Here is a 16,253-nt window from a genome sequence, read left to right on the forward strand (position 1 = left end):
CCAGGCTGTACACAGCCCACAGTCCCCTGGTGGATCCTAGGCCCAGCCAAACTGCCTCGGGGTGTGCTGGCTTATCCACAAAGCCCTGTAGCTGGGAGGAGGCCGGGATGGGTAACCATTGCTCACCCAAACAGCGCTGTGTAAGCACAGGGAGCCCGGGAGTTTGCAAATGCCCCTCGCCACAAGTGTCAAACAGCAACATTATCTCAAGCGTGGGGGCAGTTTGCTGCCATGAGCCATCGGGAAGGCCATTCTCCATGGCGGGTTCCCCTGCGCAGGATGCATACAGGCGTACTGTTCTGCAGGGCGTTGGCTGCATAGTTCAAATTCCCCTGTGTAGCCAGTTCATGGCCAGAGCTCACCTCCTCCCGCCCAGGGGCCCACCCTCTGCAGAGAATCAGTCAGAGGCCAGGGGAGAGGATTAGCCTAAAGAGTTTTGAAATGAGAAGATGTTCCAACAACAACAAAGCCCAGCAGCCCCGATCCAGGCACTGCTCAGTGCAAGAGACCTCTGCTAAGCTCCCAGCACCAGCCAGTTTCTCTGTTCTGTTTCCATTGATTTGATCTGGGGCAGGGGAGGGAATAAAAAACTAGTCTCCCAACACTTCATACCTGGCTGTGCAAACTGGGCCAAATTCATCCCTCTGGCTTTACTAGCCACTATGCAAACCCACTGCAGCCTAATCTGCCTACCCAGTGGACAGCTCCTCCCCCAACCTGGCAGCTGCTCTTCCTCCTCCCTGCATTTCCTTTGACTCCAACGTGCTGGCTGATCAGTGGCCAGAAGAATGACATGCGTTTTTCACAAACAATTACACAGGATGCAAAATGCAAGTGACCCACAGGGCCTTCCCTGCACTCCGGAGAAGAGTCTCTGCAGCAGCAGACGCACGTTCCTGGCAGTCCGTCTACCCCCACCTCTCCCCCCCCACCCCCAGCTAGCCGGGAATGAGCCATCCCAATTGCTGCAGTAAATGCAAGCTATGCCTTTAGGGAATGCTTTCCAGCACTGCCCGTGCATGGAACAGGGATGGCGCGTGCTGCTCCGCTCCTGACTCGGAGGCGCCTCAGAGGCCTGGGTGTGCATTTACATTCCAAAGAGAGTCTCTCCTGCTGCACAGCCAGCCCCACGCCGCGGCCGCGTGAGTCACGTTTGGAGAATGTGCAAAGCCCACCACGCTCCCCGTCCCTCACGTGGGCACGGCAGAAGAGCCCCAGTGCGGCACACTCAGCCGATGCTCCTCTAAGCCCAGCTGCTTCACCAGCCCGACCGCGTCGTGCTGGTTGGTATTTAAACTCTACCAAATGCTCCAAAGTGACTTGGAAGGAAACAATTTTACGATTGACTCCCACGTGAGCCAGGTGGCGGCGAACACTGACCCACTGAAGGCGGCCAGACCATGACTCCTTGGGGCAACTCTTCGTGCTGGCTCCTTTGAACGTGAAAAGGGCACCCTAACTCTTCTGTACAGCACATCAGAGCCACGGCCATTCCCCGCAGCCCCAGAGTGGAAACAGGCCATGCCATTCCCTGTGGCTCTGGAATCCACTGCAGGCCTGGTCACTTTCACATTGCAAGGCAAGATGAATCCTTTTGTTCAGGCTTTTCACCCACTGTAGATGGTGAAGCCTCCTGCGGCAGTCAGACCCACAGCTCGGGAGAAAGGCTAGTTTTGGGATTGAGGCATGGAGCTGAAATCCAGGAGATGTGGGGCCGGACTCTCCACTGCCCTGCACCTTGGAAACTGGTTGCAGAATGCTGCCATTCTGACTTGAGACCATTCCATAGCCCCACTGCACTGGTGCAAATCACTGCACAAGGTGCTAGGCAGTGGAGAACTGGGCCCCTGCGGTTTATCTCCAGCTCTGCCATTGACTTCCTCCGTGACCTCCGGCAATTCATTTCCACTCTCGGAGCCTCAGCTTTACCATCTGCAAAACGCAGCCCCGATACTCCCCTAGCTCACGGGCACAAGGGCTGGAACAGTTTGTATAGTGGGCCATTGAACCAAACTGTAAACCCTGTATATGATGGGAACCACTTCAAGCCAGGGGGTGCTACCACACCCCCAGCACCCCTAGTTCCAGCACCCACGATCACTCGGACGGTGAGGCTTAATGCATTGGGGTTTGGCAAAGCACTTTGAGGCCCCCGCGATGGAAGGTGATATCGAACTGTAAAGCGTTTTGTAAAGCAGGGTTTCCCCACCTTTTTGATACCAGGGACCCGCTTGCTGCCTTCCTAAACGGTGTCAGAGAGACTGGTGCCAGTCCATGGACCGGCCGTTGGGAGACACTGATGTAAAGGATTGGCTGTGGGGGTGATGAATGCTGTGCACATGCCTAGCAAGGCCGCGGCAGTGGTCCTGTCAGGGTAATTGGTTTGCAGGAGGGAACTGGTGAGCAGGTTCCCTGTTTTATACTCTCTTGAACAGAATGTACACAGAGGGCACTGCAGTGGTGGCCACCTTATACACACATATAACAACACTAGTACCCGCTGGTCTAGGGAAGGAAATACACCTACTGACTAACCCAAGCACAGCCCGAACAGCCTATCCTCTGCTCTGTCCAAATGAGTCCATAAAAACTGGCAGCAGCAACACGCTGCAAAGACCTTGTTCCCTTTTTATTCTACACATTCCAGGCAAATGAACCAGCAATGATTCCCCACAGCCCTGCATGCCAAGTGCCTAGCAGAACAACCCTTTACTATCTATAGCCTTTACATTCGACTCATTCTTTGTGTGCTCCATGTATCACACATGTCCCTCTTCTTTGGCTGGGCTCAGACACAGAGCGAGCACAGGATATTTGGACTGCAGACTCAGCTCATACTTTTAAAGCTAGACTTTTCTCTGCTGTTTTTTCACTGTTGTTTAACAGACACTGGTCTGTTTTAAGTCTATTTTGCTGTTAAGCATTAGGATACTTGTGAATGGTGCTTTACAAACCAACCAGTGATAATGCTGTTAATATACAGTATAACATGAGCCTGAATCACGGGTAACAGAAGTAAATGCTGGTGAGAGCTGCTACAATCCAGGATCTGTTTTTAGTCCTTCTGCTTAATTCCTTGTGAAAAATAACTCTGTAGCAGAGAGGGAGGAGGTGTCTTTAGAGAGAATAGGGCAGAATGAGGGTCTCTCTAGTCCTGGATGATAAAGAAAAAGAGTTAAGAAAAGATTTTGTGCGGGAAGAGAGAATGAGCGCAGTGGCCTGGCCTGAAAGTGAGTGGGACGTTCTGTATCTCTGACTGTGAACATGCAGGGTGCAATGTATCTATCCCTAGTTCGACTGTCTGTGCAACAGGCCTCCCCCGTTCAGTGCTTTTGTCCTTACAGGTTTCATAACCTAATTTTATTTCTACATACTGATGATATCACAATTTTATGTGGATAAATGAATTTCTATTCCCACTAACCCATCTCAGTACTGGGAACGGCCGTGGCATGTCTGTGCATGCAGGTTTTACGGACAGCAGCCATTTCCCAAACACTCTGGGCACCCTGATCTTGCTATCCCTGATACCTCTGTTGTTTAAACACTGATAAGCAATCATTAAACTGGACTGATTCCTGATTATTGTATCAATGACAGCTACCACAGCTCTTGAGCGCCAGGCCACTCGCATGCAGACTGTGCTAAGTACACTTCCCTCCCAGCCTCCCAGGGAACCAAGATGCATTGTTATGAGGAGGGTTTAATGTCTGCGTTAGCCAAAGATCCAGTAGTCTTATATCCCAGGAAGTCGTCTGAGCATAGTACATGCATCATGAGAGGCCTCACTCCATCGTTTCAAGAGCCAAGTATGTCACAGAAACTTTGCTGGAGGGCAATGGATGAAGCCTCTTGGAAACACAGGCTATTTTTCAGCTGCAATGTTCAACATTGCATCCGATGAAGTGAGCCGTAGCTCACGAAAGCTCATGCTCAAATAAATTGGTTAGTCTCTCAGGTGCCACAAGTCCTCCTGTTCTTTTTTGTGAATACAGACTAACACGGCTGCTACTCTGAAAAATGTTCAATGTGATACTAAGAGCTTGTCCGGAGAGAGACAGTGACTGCTTCCACTGCCGCATACCTGTGCCTGCCTCACTCCATCAGCAGCTCCGAATTGCTCCCTGGCCAAGAGTTCCAGAGACCCCAGCCCATGTGGCTGGAGTTGGGTTTGTGCTTTCTAATGGATCTATTTCATCTAGAGCCCGAGGCAGACGCAGCGGGCAGCAGCTGAACTCAGCGGAGACTACATTCGTCCTGAATCGGTTCCCCAGCACCCTGCCCTGCTGATGTGATCTGCCAGTGTGAAACTGTCACGGACACTGAAGATAAAGAAAGGGACAAGCTTGCCAGGAGCCTTCCTTGCAAGGTGACCTTCCAACAAGACCTTGGTCTATGTGCCACCCATGAGGAGCTGGCTCTAGCAGCCAGTGTCAAAACCGCTCCTGTTTACCAGCAGCAGCACCGGTATGTCGCTCGCCCCTGACATTCAGCTGTCAGGGAATGAGAGCATAAACGCAACACGTCCTAGACAGTGCAGCTGGTTACCCTGCCTTCTCAGCAGCCCTAGCCCCATGCCCTGCAGTAGGGCCCAGGAACACTGCTGCCTTTGTCTGGGATACCATGAGGAGCCCGTTCATTTGCGCACTGAGTTTTGGCCTAGGCAGTAGTTTTCAGGAATAGTTCTTCCCAGGAAAATCAGGGGCAAAATGCAGTTCTCGGAGATATTTAACATGTTGAAGTGTCTCCCTGGAGACTTGTGCCATGTGCTTCCTTGAGCCAGAGTCTTTGTAGAGATGATCAGAAACCCGGCAAGGAAAATCTCCTGAGAAATCCCACCCTCTACGCCCCAGAACATCAGCCTACAAACGGAGTAACCTTTGGCTTTTCTAAAAAGCAAAGGATTGCCCTGCTAGCCCTTGGCAGTAAGAGTGGCCTCCCTGCCCGAACCTCTCCACTGAGGCAAACAAACAGCACCTGCTGCCGGTCTAGCTGGACTAGCACTAGGGTCTCTGCCCCAGCAACAACAGGAGACCAGGTTCACTAACGATGGATGGTCCCTCTACTGAAAAGGCCTGGCAGCAGATCCCAGCACTGACTGCATTCACCTGGTACTGTGGTCCGATGGTGGGCTGGAGTACAGGGCACATCACACTAAGGAGCAGCTCCAACTCTTGAGCTCTGAAGTGAGCTGTAGCTCATGATTAAATTTGTTAGTCTCTAAGGTGTCACAAGTCCTCCTGTTCTTATAGCCAAGAATGTTTCCACCAGTCTCAGCGCCCCACTGGCTGAAACAACAACCTAATGGAACAGAGGTAATCAGCTGCAACTCGAGGGAGGTAAATTACAAACCCAGCATAAACAGACTGAGCAATCAGCAAACGCCTGTGAGCGAAACACCAGGGCAATGAGTCCCTGTTGGGTGAAGAAGGGCAGAGACTAGATCAGGTCACCAAGCCAGCACTATGTGCCCAGTGAGAGTGGCTAGTCCCAATGTACACTGTGTCCCCAGCTACCCTCTCACCCAGAGACACTGCACTGGGCTTTTCCTACCCTCCTGCATATGGCCTTGGAGGTCTACAAGTCACCATGCTCTGACATGATTCAATCACCTGCCCTGCAGATTGGATGGATGAGTAGGGTGCGGGGGGAGGTCCCACCGAATCCTTTTCATCGATAGCCTTCCACATTCTTTACAAAGCCACCACACTGCAACAAGAAGTAGATGTAGACACAGGAACTGACAACAGCACCCAGTCTGGGCACTAACCCTGGGGGCATTAACCCTGATTTCCACTTAGAAACTCAATGCGGGAGTGTGAAGGGCTAACAGGGCTGGCTAGCACTCAGCATTGTGCAGGGAGGGAGTGTGTGGGAGAGAGCAGATGACTGGAATGAGATATATGGTATCACTAACTGCATCATGGGATCCTGGTTGACCGCAGCCATAGAGACACGAGAACCTGACTGGGCAATGAAGCCCTTGGTTCTCTGCAGCTCTCACTGGCTGTTTCTTTAACAACGAGGATCAGAGATTTTAAGTTTCTAAAATTTTAAGAGCGACCATACGGGGAAGAACTATGAAAAACTGTTAGTGCATGCAGGAGAGGTATGCACATTTCAACCCCTTCTAGGGCCAGCATTTTAACAGAGGTAAATTCAGATAGGATTCCTGGAATTCAGAACTAACATGGCTGTTACTCTTTTGCAGTATATTCAACCTACGGTTTTCTGTCAGAGCAGTGGATTCTGACTATTTCTGCACACAATTTATATGCAGTACCATCCGCACAGCGTGAGGTTCCTTGTAGAGCTCTGCCAATGCCCTTCCATACGGGCCGGTAGGTGCCCCTTCTGTTTCAGTGCGAATTCCCCAAGCCCCACCCCAGCTCTGCCAGTACACCTCAGCCATCACCTGGTTTTCTAGATCTGGGCTTACAATGCACAGGCTATCATGTCAGATTGTCCAGCTGTGGTTCTGTTACCTGGACACATGCCCAAGAGCAATTAAATTGAGACACCCAAATCCACTTAATCAATCAGTCCCAGATGTCCAGAGGTCAGCTCCTGTTCATCTCCGCACTGTGCCACTGACATTATAAAATCCCCTTTACCCAGGCAACAAAATCTCAGCTTCAGACAGTAATGAGGAACGGTTGAGGGATGAAACATCGCATCAGCTACTGTGAAAGTGGGCAGAGTTGTGCCATCACAAAGGGCCTGCCTGCTCTACGGCACCCATCAATCAGCTGACTGTCAAGTGACTCCCCGAGCCAACAAGAGACATATTTACCCCAGCAGGGTTTTCAGGAAGAAGTCAGGGAGGGCGCTTCGAAAAAGAAGAGTCTGAAAATACCCTTTGCTCCCTTCCATTAGACCGAGCAGCTTCTGGCTGCATGCTGTGGTCTCCACTGGGCCACGGGAAAAAGCCTCAGCCCCTCGGGGTAACTCACAAAACCGGCTCTCTAGACATCTTTGCCATATTGCCACATTCCTGCTGGTTCTTTATCGCTGCTCCGGGGGTAGCGGGTGGGTGTGACCAACTATTGCAAAACAGCCTGATTATAACTGCGCACCGCGAGGGCGCAAGCTGGGGAATCGAACTGACTCAGTCACATGTCAGTGCAACCCTTGGCCCCTCAAAACTGTCCAATAAATCAACATTTCACTCAACTTAAAATGGCCCTTTGCAGCAGGTGCATAGCCCTGAGCATCTGCATTTAAACTATCCTGCCCAGGAACTGCAAACACCTGGCAAGCATTATTCAAGAAAACAACTTCCCCTCCCCAGCCCCACCCTGTTTTCTGCATCCAAAGCAAAATAAAATGAGACCAGAAAAGATGCATGCCATCTCTTTACCTTGGGTCCTGGCCTCGGCCACATCCAATCCCAGCGATGGGTCACAGATCTCCTTTACAGGTGACCGGATTGGGGTTTCTGCTTCAGGGGTCTCAAAATTGCCTTCAGAATCCGAGCTGCCAAGGAGGGGAAAAGAATGAAGAATTACCACTTTCAAGGCTAGCTCTGAAGTGCTTCACAGACGTTCCCTAAATATCCAACCAGACTGGATTCCAGCTCCCAGGCGACCAGCAAATCAACCGATCCGCAGATGACATCCCATGGCTGGGAGTGATTCATTCCCAGCACACCATGCTAACGAATGGAAAAGGTAGAGGAGGTGAAACCATGTTACAGTCAATTCCCCTTGAAACTTCCCTTCCAGCCTCCCTCCCCCAGATGCCCATCTATCAGAGATTAGTCACATAGCACCATTACACTTTGGTACCTTTTGTACAGATTGTTTTTACGTGAAAACACACACCAGCTATCTCAGCATGGGTCAGTGACCCCTGGGACATGGCACCTCCGACTGGAGTCCCTTCCTCTAAAGCTCCAGCTGGATGTTGGGAAGTTCAGAAAATAAGCCTTTACCTGCGTGTTTCATGTCTGCTAGCCTTTGCACTGAGACGAGAGAGCGCCATGTCAGAGCAGCTGCCGGGGCCTGCAGGACTGCTCTGCCACAACTCCCTTCCCCTACCATTGCTGCATCTCCGTGGGACTAACGGTGCCCGAAATCCATGAAGCTGAACGTTTCCGAAAAGGAGCGCAGGTCCCAGGATGCTGGGAATTAATAATGCTAACGCTACACACTGTGTCTAGGGAGCCGAAGGGAAGGGCAGAATTAGCAAAGGCAGATGCAAATGCTGAACATTCAATGCACTGAATAGCCAACAAGCTCTTAAGGGAGAAGCTGACAAGCAGGGCAGATGCAGTACATGGGACTTCACCCAGCCACAGCAGAGCATGTTGTCCCTGGAAGGATGCATCATGCTATGAATGCCATTACACGTGCGAGTCAGCGGGGACTGGAGATTAACGGGACTGTGACAAGTTCAAAGGCCGAGTCCTCGCAAAGCAGGGATGCTGCATACTTGCCTGAAACTCAATGATTTGGTCTCTGCCTGCGAGTCGTCCTCCTCTATTTCTTGATCTCCCCCGCCATCCTCACCGTCACCAGCACCCCCCCCTCGCACAGCAGACCACGTCCACTTGGCCCACTGGACTGGGGAGAGGATCTGCCAGGGGCTAAACGCCATGAGAACAGCTTTCCCAGCTCCGGCTGCCAGGGGATCCTTTTCAAAATGGAGGGAAACGGTGACAAACGCCTGTAAATATTTCTAGCTGAGGCACGGATGTGGTTAAAAGTGAACCATCGGATCCCCGCTCTCGGCAGCTTCCTCTGGGGCAGGCTGCCTGCAGAGACGCTTCCAGATGCTGCACGCCCCTGTCGCCGAGACTTAAACAGCTGCGCTGACTTGCATTTCCAAACAATGGCAACGGAAAGGAGCGATTTGTCCCAGATTTCCAAGGCGCTGCACAAACCCTTGTCAGCAGAACCTGCTCCACCACCTCAGCCGTCTTCGCTCCATCTGAGCCCCCTGACTGCTGGAATCAGCTGGCTGCCAGATAACAGACTGTACATTCTCCAAAGAGCCTCCCCCTCGGACCGTACTACTCTCGCTGGCAGGGAGGATGCCTGGCTCTGCGCCTCCCATCCTTGTCGCCCGGGAAGCTTATTTCCCCTGCTGCTTGGAGACTGGTTGTGACCAATTTGCGGGGTGAAGCGAGCAGACTTCAGGCTTGCTAAGTTAAAAACAGCAAGGGGAGAGGAGAATTCAAAGTAATTTCCCACCCCCCCATGCCATGGCAACGGAGCCTCCGCTCTGGGAGTGAGTAACCACTGCCTTTGATTCTGTCACCATTTATCCTCCCTCCGGCTCGCTACAGCGCAGCTCTCCTTAGGATCCCAGCTCTTCCAGGTACATGGTAGCTGCACTCAGAGCCCCCCCAGGGCACGTCGAGGAATCTCAGGCTCCTCTCACAGTGGCTCTATTTATCTCGGCACCCAGGGGGTCAGACGCAGTTTGAGGAAAGATGCTGCAGCCGATAGAGCTGCCTTGTATTTGTTCATGCTGTTGTTTATCTGATGAAGTGGGCTGTAGCTCACGAAAGCTTATGCTCAAATAAATTGGTTAGTCTCGAAGGTGCCACAAGTCCTCCTTTTCTTTTTGCGAATACAGACTAACACGGCTGTTACTCTGAAACCTGTTGTTGAGATGAACTTTCATTCCCGCCCCCTGCTCCTCGCTTTCCCTTCTGCTTTTGCTGGGGTTTCTCTCGCCGTCTTGTCGAGCAGGCGTTTCTGAAGCGAGGTGGCTGACTTGTTAACCATCAGATCCTCTGCATTTCCGACGGGTGGGGGGAGCAGCTGGGCTTCCCGGTTCTCTTTTCACCATGCGGCATGTCTGCAGCTTTGCAGTTCCGCTCTGAGAGCATTTGACACCCATGTTGCAATGGGGTAGAATGAGTGCCCAAAGGCAGAGGAGGATCGGTCCCACGGAGCGGGATTCTCCTCTCACTCGCACCAGTCTAACTCCGCTGAAGTACACCTCGTTTACACCAGTGTGGGGCAGGTGACTCAGCCCCGGGCACTGTCTGTATCCTGCCATCATGCAGCAGGAGGAACTTGATGAGCCCAGAGAGCCCTGCCACTAATCGCCAACACAGAGCACTTGTGGGCAAGGGAGTTTCCTCCTCTACCCAGACCTGTAGACACTGTGGGCAAACAGCACACCTGGCTTTATGGAGGCCACTCTCCCAGACAGGAGTCCCCACCCCCCACCTTCTGCAGGACATGAGGTTTCCCACCCCAGAGGCAGCACAGACCTCTGGGCCTGGTACAGCCACTGTGACTGCATGTCCTGCTCCAATGTGGGACCTCACTGGTTTTTTGAGACGCGATTGGCATTTTAACCACCTCTGGGCAGCATAACAACTACAGATCCTCAGCAGGCTCTGCGTCCCTCGGACATGCCAAAGAAAACACGGTTCTGCTGCACAGGAGTGTTAGGGTGGCCCACTTAAAAGAGGTGAAGGTGTCTGATATCTAAAGAGCACAATTCATCCCCCCACCTTCTTGCCAGCCACCAGACAGATACTGTCTCCCCCTTTGTACATGCCTAGTCATTGGGAATAGCAGTAGGGGTGAGGTCAGCCTGGCAGCTGTCTCTGGGCTTGCAAGATTACACGGGGTGCTGACCCTCAGCCATATGCCTGAGCACAGCCCCAGCCCTGCACTTGTTGGCCAAACAAAGAGAAGAGGGTATATTGGCCACGGGCTATTTCTGGGGTTCTGCACTGTGCCCAGAGGGAAAGAACAGCCTGGTGGTCTTACTATCCAAACCACGAGCATGCACTGTGCCACCTCTTCAGAAAGCAGACACTCCCCCCTCCACCCTAAAGGGTCACCAGCACGTGGGTAGAGCAGGGAGCTGGGCAGTGGTATCTGAACAGTAACTGGGGCAAACCCCTGCCCGAGACACTTTCCCGGGAAATTCTGGCTCCATTAGCTTGGGTTGATATTTGAGGCTTCTAAACCCTCCCTGGAGGAGCCTTCCCAGGGCAAACCATTTATTTATTAAAGAAAGGTGTTTTTAAAGAGCTCTCAGCCTCACCTTGTGATGTGACCAAATTCCCTGCAAAAATAAGCTCAGTCAGTAAACACTAGTCAGGTGATAACTCTCCATAAACAAATGCCTCCAAAGCAGTCCTTTGGGAATCTTCCCATAAAGTGGGATCAGGCTCTAAGAGTCATCAGAGCTTGGACAGACTGTCCTGAGTTCATTACTTCCCACGCATCAGCGAGAGGAGGACCAGGTTTCCGACACCTCCCGGATGCACAAAGTGCCTGGGTGGAATGCACAGGAATTTGGCAGCAGGTTTGTTACAAACGCTGGCGTTATCAGCTTTGAGCCAATTGCTGCTCGGACAATCTCAGCCTTCCAGAGCAGAATGTTTGCAGATGAAGATCCAAGCTCCCGGCTGAAATCTTTGCATTACCTTGGAGGGAAAAGGTTTGTGTTTCAGAGTTGACTTATCCACCTTCTTCCCCTGCCACTTCCAGAAACATTCTGGGCAAAAAGAAAAGGAGGACTTGTGGCACCTTAGAGACTAACCAATTTATTTGAGCATAAGCTTTCGTGAGCTACAGCTCACTTCATTGGATGCATACTGTGGAAAGTGTAATCCGACGAAGTGAGCTGTAGCTCACGAAAGCTTATGCTCAAATAAATTGGTTAGTCTCTAAGGTGCCACAAGTCCTCCTTTTCTTTTTGCGAATACAGACTAACACAGCTGTTACTCTGAATTCTGGGCAAAGGGATGACAATTGGAACAAAAGCTGCGAAACTCAGCTCAGTGCAATGCACAGAAGTAATACTGGCCTTGAACAATTCTGCACAGTGTGCATGTGACAGGCCACAATCACAGACAGTGTGCAACTATTCTGTAAATTAGCAACTAATTGCAATCGTTAGGAATGCTTTCACATGAGCATAGGAATCGCGATACCAGATCAGACCAGTGGTCTGTCCAGTAGTGACTGTTTCTAACATTGGCCAGCATCAGATGTTCAAAGGAAGGTGCTGGAAACCCCACTGTGGAGAACTGTCAAATAACATCCCCAAAGCGGCCCCATTGTGCTAGGCACTCTGTGAACATAGAGTAAAAGACAGTCCTTGCCCTGAAGAGTTTACACTCTAAATATACAAGACAAGCAAAGGATGGGAGGGGGAACAGAGGTGAAGGAACTTGTTCAAAGTCATGCAGCAAGGCCAGAAATAGAACCAGGTCTCCTGACTCGCAGTCCTGTGCCCTGTTCACTGGGCTACACTGCTTGAGCCTGAATAAATTTATCCTCCCAACACTCCTGTGATGTAGGACAGTGTAATTATCTGGCTACGGGCCACAGTGAAAGCTGAGGCAGGAGGACATTGCACTGCTAATAACTGCAGTGCCGATGTGGGAGGTGCTGCTTGGATGTGTAGAGAGCCGTGCAGGGTATATACCCTGCGGGGTCAGGTGTGCAGGGTGCTCGGCTCGCCTAAGCTGTGGCTCACCATCTACACAGCTATTTATAGCCTTGCTAGCTGAGCGTGCAGCTTCTGTTCTCTGCATGCTCCCTCGAGTGTTGACATACCAGAGGAGTTAAGTGACTTGTTCAAGGTCACACAGGAAATCAGTGGCAGATTCAAGAATAGAACCTAAGCACCCTGACTCTCAGCACCAGGCTTTAATGCCACTACCATCCTCCCTGCTGGCTGGTTGTGATCGGAATAGAAATCAGTTGGTTTCCCCTGTGGTGTGTGCACTTCTGGGCTGCAGAGTACACGCTGAGTTTTGGGGAAGATCTTTACAGAAGCTGATTTTGAGAGATGTGATGATGTTGCATTAATAGCCCTGCAGTGCTGCACACTATAATCTGAACACTGCCTCCCCTGCATCACTGTTTACCCAAGGACCTAGCTAGCGCAACTGCATTGCTGCATTTACAAATAGCACATGGCAACTCGGATTTTGCCAGTGGCTCTGCTGAGAAAGATGACAATGCGAACAATGAAGAAGTAAAGATGGCCGGGCTGTCGGCAGTAGGAACACAAGTCCATCTCTGCTGCAAAGAGGAAGTATGTGGCTCAGCAAATTTCTATAAACCTCCACTTGTTGGACGGGGATCAGAGACATGTGAGCCAATCAGGAGGAGGAAATTAACAGCATCCTTCTATTGTGAAGGCTGCACAATCAGTACTGCCAAGAAAGGAGCCTCCTGTCACCACAGGAGAGGAAGCCGGCAGGGATGAGGGTGGTGAAACCAAACTGTAACACTTCAGAGGCACTGTAAGAGACATCAGGCAGGGGGACAAGCTTTGTACATGCAGTGCCTGAGGGCGTGAAGATACCAGGGATGGTTTACGAGCAGAGTCAGCATCCACTTGCCATTTATTTATGATAGACAATTAAGAAAACAACCCGAACCAACCCCAGCCTGTCAATAATGCTGGCGTACACAGAGCAACACCCAAGTGAAGGAGCACACAGCTAGAAGGAAACTGGATTTTGACATGCACCTTCAGCATCACCAACTGCCGAATGTTGCTCAGCACCATCAGTAGGTGTGATCCACCGGAGCAAAGAGAAGAGAGAATCTGACGGTTTCAAAGGTGTCTTCCACAAGCCACTGAGCCCACGACGAGATCCGAGGGGACACAGGCAGTTTGCAGCCTGTGCCTGGCCTACCCATCGAGCAGCACCAATGATTTTTATTCACTGTAATGCAGTATGCTACTGGACTAGGGCCTTAGGGTGCTAGGGGCTGTACAAATACATGTCAGCATTAGAAAGAGTGTGGTGATGCATAGCCTAGGATTACGCAGCCCAAGTCTGCACCCGGGCTCACTCAGTGCCTCCATCTGGAGCTCCCCACTGCATAGGTGCACACCGAGCCGTCCTTACCTCCCGCATCACACCAGCCAAGGTCTTATGGTGCCCTACCCTCCAGAGTTTGTCCCTGGCTATTTTCTGAAGGGAAGATCTTCAGGACTGTTGTGTCATAGCTACTATGCATGGCGAGATCAACGTCAGACTCCTCTTGCCTTTGGAGTTGAAGGAATAACTCCACTGCCACTCGTGATGCGTTGGTCAGAGCGAGCAGCATCCTGGTCAGCAGTGCGGGATCCATTCCTGCAGCCCGAGGAGGCAGGGCGCCCGGTACACAAACCGTTGAAAGATGGTGCCAAACACGGACGGAAGCACCGGGATTGCTGGGATGCGAAGCAACGCACCACGGGGCTTTGGGACTGGACCCAGGATGCCCCGCAACCCCCTCCACCTTCCCACAAGTCTTCGCGGCAAAGGAGAAAGAGGTGCTCTGTGGGATAGCTGCCCAGAGTGCACTGCTCCAAATAGCACTGCACGTGCCTCGAGCGTGAACACTCTGCTGTGCAAGGAGCTGTCAGTGTGAACACACAACTGCAGTTTTCCTTTGGCGCGCTCTGAGCGGCACTGTCCTGTCGGTACTGTCACTCTGCCAGCGTAGGCGGGCCCTGAGAGCAGAGGTCAGCCCTGTCCTCACACTGTACCTGAGCCTTCTGCTCTTAGGTGAGAATGAGCCGTGAAGTTTCCTGTGGGCTTCGGTGATGTGCCGAGCCCCAGGCAAGGCAGGGAGGAAGATTCGGATCACAGTCACTCTGATTCAGCCGTTCCTGCGCCCTGCTGGGTCCCGCAGACCAATGACTCTCCTGGCTAGCTTGGCTATTACTTTCAAATGAAGGTATAAAAACCAGAGGCTGTTTCCACCCAGCAGCAAAGCTCTGCGGAGGTTTAATATCCACCTATTTAAAGCTCAGCTCCCGGGCTCTCTCTGTTCACAGCCTCCTCACTTGGCACTTTGCTTCGCCAACTACTGTTAGAACAACTCTCTTGTTTGTTCCTTCCACATTACAAACACTGAGCTCCATTCCCCCCAAGGTGCCCTGTCAATCGGGTCACTGAAAAAGTAATTCCAGTGTCACTATTACTACATCGCTGTCTGCAAGGCTATCCTTTGGTGTCCGCTTTGAGGGAGGCAGAAAAGCATAAATATTTCACGGACCGACCTGTTCGGTTTTAAAGGTCAGTCTAAACTGACCGTCAATGCATGCAGCTTGCAGACTGTTATTGCGTACTTTAACCAGACTTTGCTGGCTCTGCCTTATCCCTTCCTGAGACCTTTCTTTAAAGTGCTCAACACCAGTTAACACCAGTCTCCAAAGGGGCAGCCGTGACTCCCGTCAGCACATTGTGAGCTCCAGAAGCAGCGTTCCTGAATCGCAAATGAATCCCTACATTTGGAGCATGTTCCAAGATGCCTGTGCAGATCAGTGGCTCCAGAGGGAGGGTATTTTAGAGTGTGTCCTGCATTTTGTGCTCCTGCCTAGCTTTCAAGTGCTTTTGAGTTTCTACTTCTGGACGGACGGCAGTACTTGCAGGAGGAAGCCCCTTTCAGCCTCAGCTTGCTCCCCTCGTTCTACAGTGGGTTCTATTTAAAAACCCAACACAACATCACTGCTCCAACTAAATGAACAAAATGCATTTTTCCCTTTTGTATTTTGCAAGTGAGAAAGGCGACAGCCCGAATGCCTTGGAGAGCAAATCTGTCTTGAGGGCTTGGCACAGGTGCCACATGGGCATCAGCAAAGCAGCTTCATTCACACTGCTCCACCCTAAACTAGAAGGATCCTGTCTCTGAAGGCAAGAGGGAAATGGTCTCCATGGCCCATTCAGCCATCAGCCCCTCTGCTAAGGCTGCCAACAGCCGGATTACTTAGTTCCAGTTCTTCATGCACAGATTTGCAGGCATGAACAGATGATGGTCCAGTCTGATCTCTCCAGTGGTTACGATGGTAGCTGGGTGATGGAGCAGGAGTGCATCCACCGACTGGCTGCTGAACAGCATTCAGACTGTGATGAATTTGGATTGGGACCAGTAATTTGGAGGTGAAAAGGCTCAATGTCTCCTCACCAGCCAATCAGTCTCCCCTGAAATGTCACTAGTTGCCTTATTAACCTGCTCAGGGACACAAGCCTGTCTTTCGCCTCTCAACACATCTCCCAACCTTTTGCTTGAAGGATCATCCAGCCTCTTACTGCTCCAGCAAATCTCATGTCCCTGTTGATGACTGGGGTTGCAGCGTTTGTGCAGACTCCATTCTAGCTGCTTTCGGGAAGGAAGTGGAGAGTGTACAATGCAGAGCATGAATCCCTTGTTCTGTGACAGCAGCTGCACGTACCAAAAGGCTCGGAAATCATCTCTAAATTCGTACCTTGCCCTGGCTTTTCTAACAGGAAAAGTCTCTCTGTTGTCATAGAATCATAGAAA

The 16,253-nt window shown here is 51.4% G+C and overlaps 1 protein-coding gene across 1 annotated transcript in view; it reads right to left on the minus strand.

The window, feature by feature from the left end:
- Positions 1-8,997, minus strand: part of TACC1 (transforming acidic coiled-coil containing protein 1) — a 43,215-nt gene extending 34,218 nt beyond the window's left edge. Inside the window, exons 1-2 of the mRNA XM_077805838.1 lie at positions 8,438-8,997; positions 7,361-7,476 (exon numbers count right to left, since the gene is read on the minus strand). Of these exons, the coding sequence (XP_077661964.1) occupies positions 7,361-7,476; positions 8,438-8,598 (277 nt within the window). The 5' untranslated portion in view covers positions 8,599-8,997. The remainder of the gene's footprint in view (positions 1-7,360; positions 7,477-8,437) is intronic.
- Positions 8,998-16,253: the final 7,256 nt, after the last annotated feature.

The sequence above is a fragment of the Eretmochelys imbricata genome, chromosome 26 (assembly GCF_965152235.1).
Source record: "Eretmochelys imbricata isolate rEreImb1 chromosome 26, rEreImb1.hap1, whole genome shotgun sequence".
NCBI lineage: Eukaryota > Metazoa > Chordata > Testudines > Cheloniidae > Eretmochelys > Eretmochelys imbricata.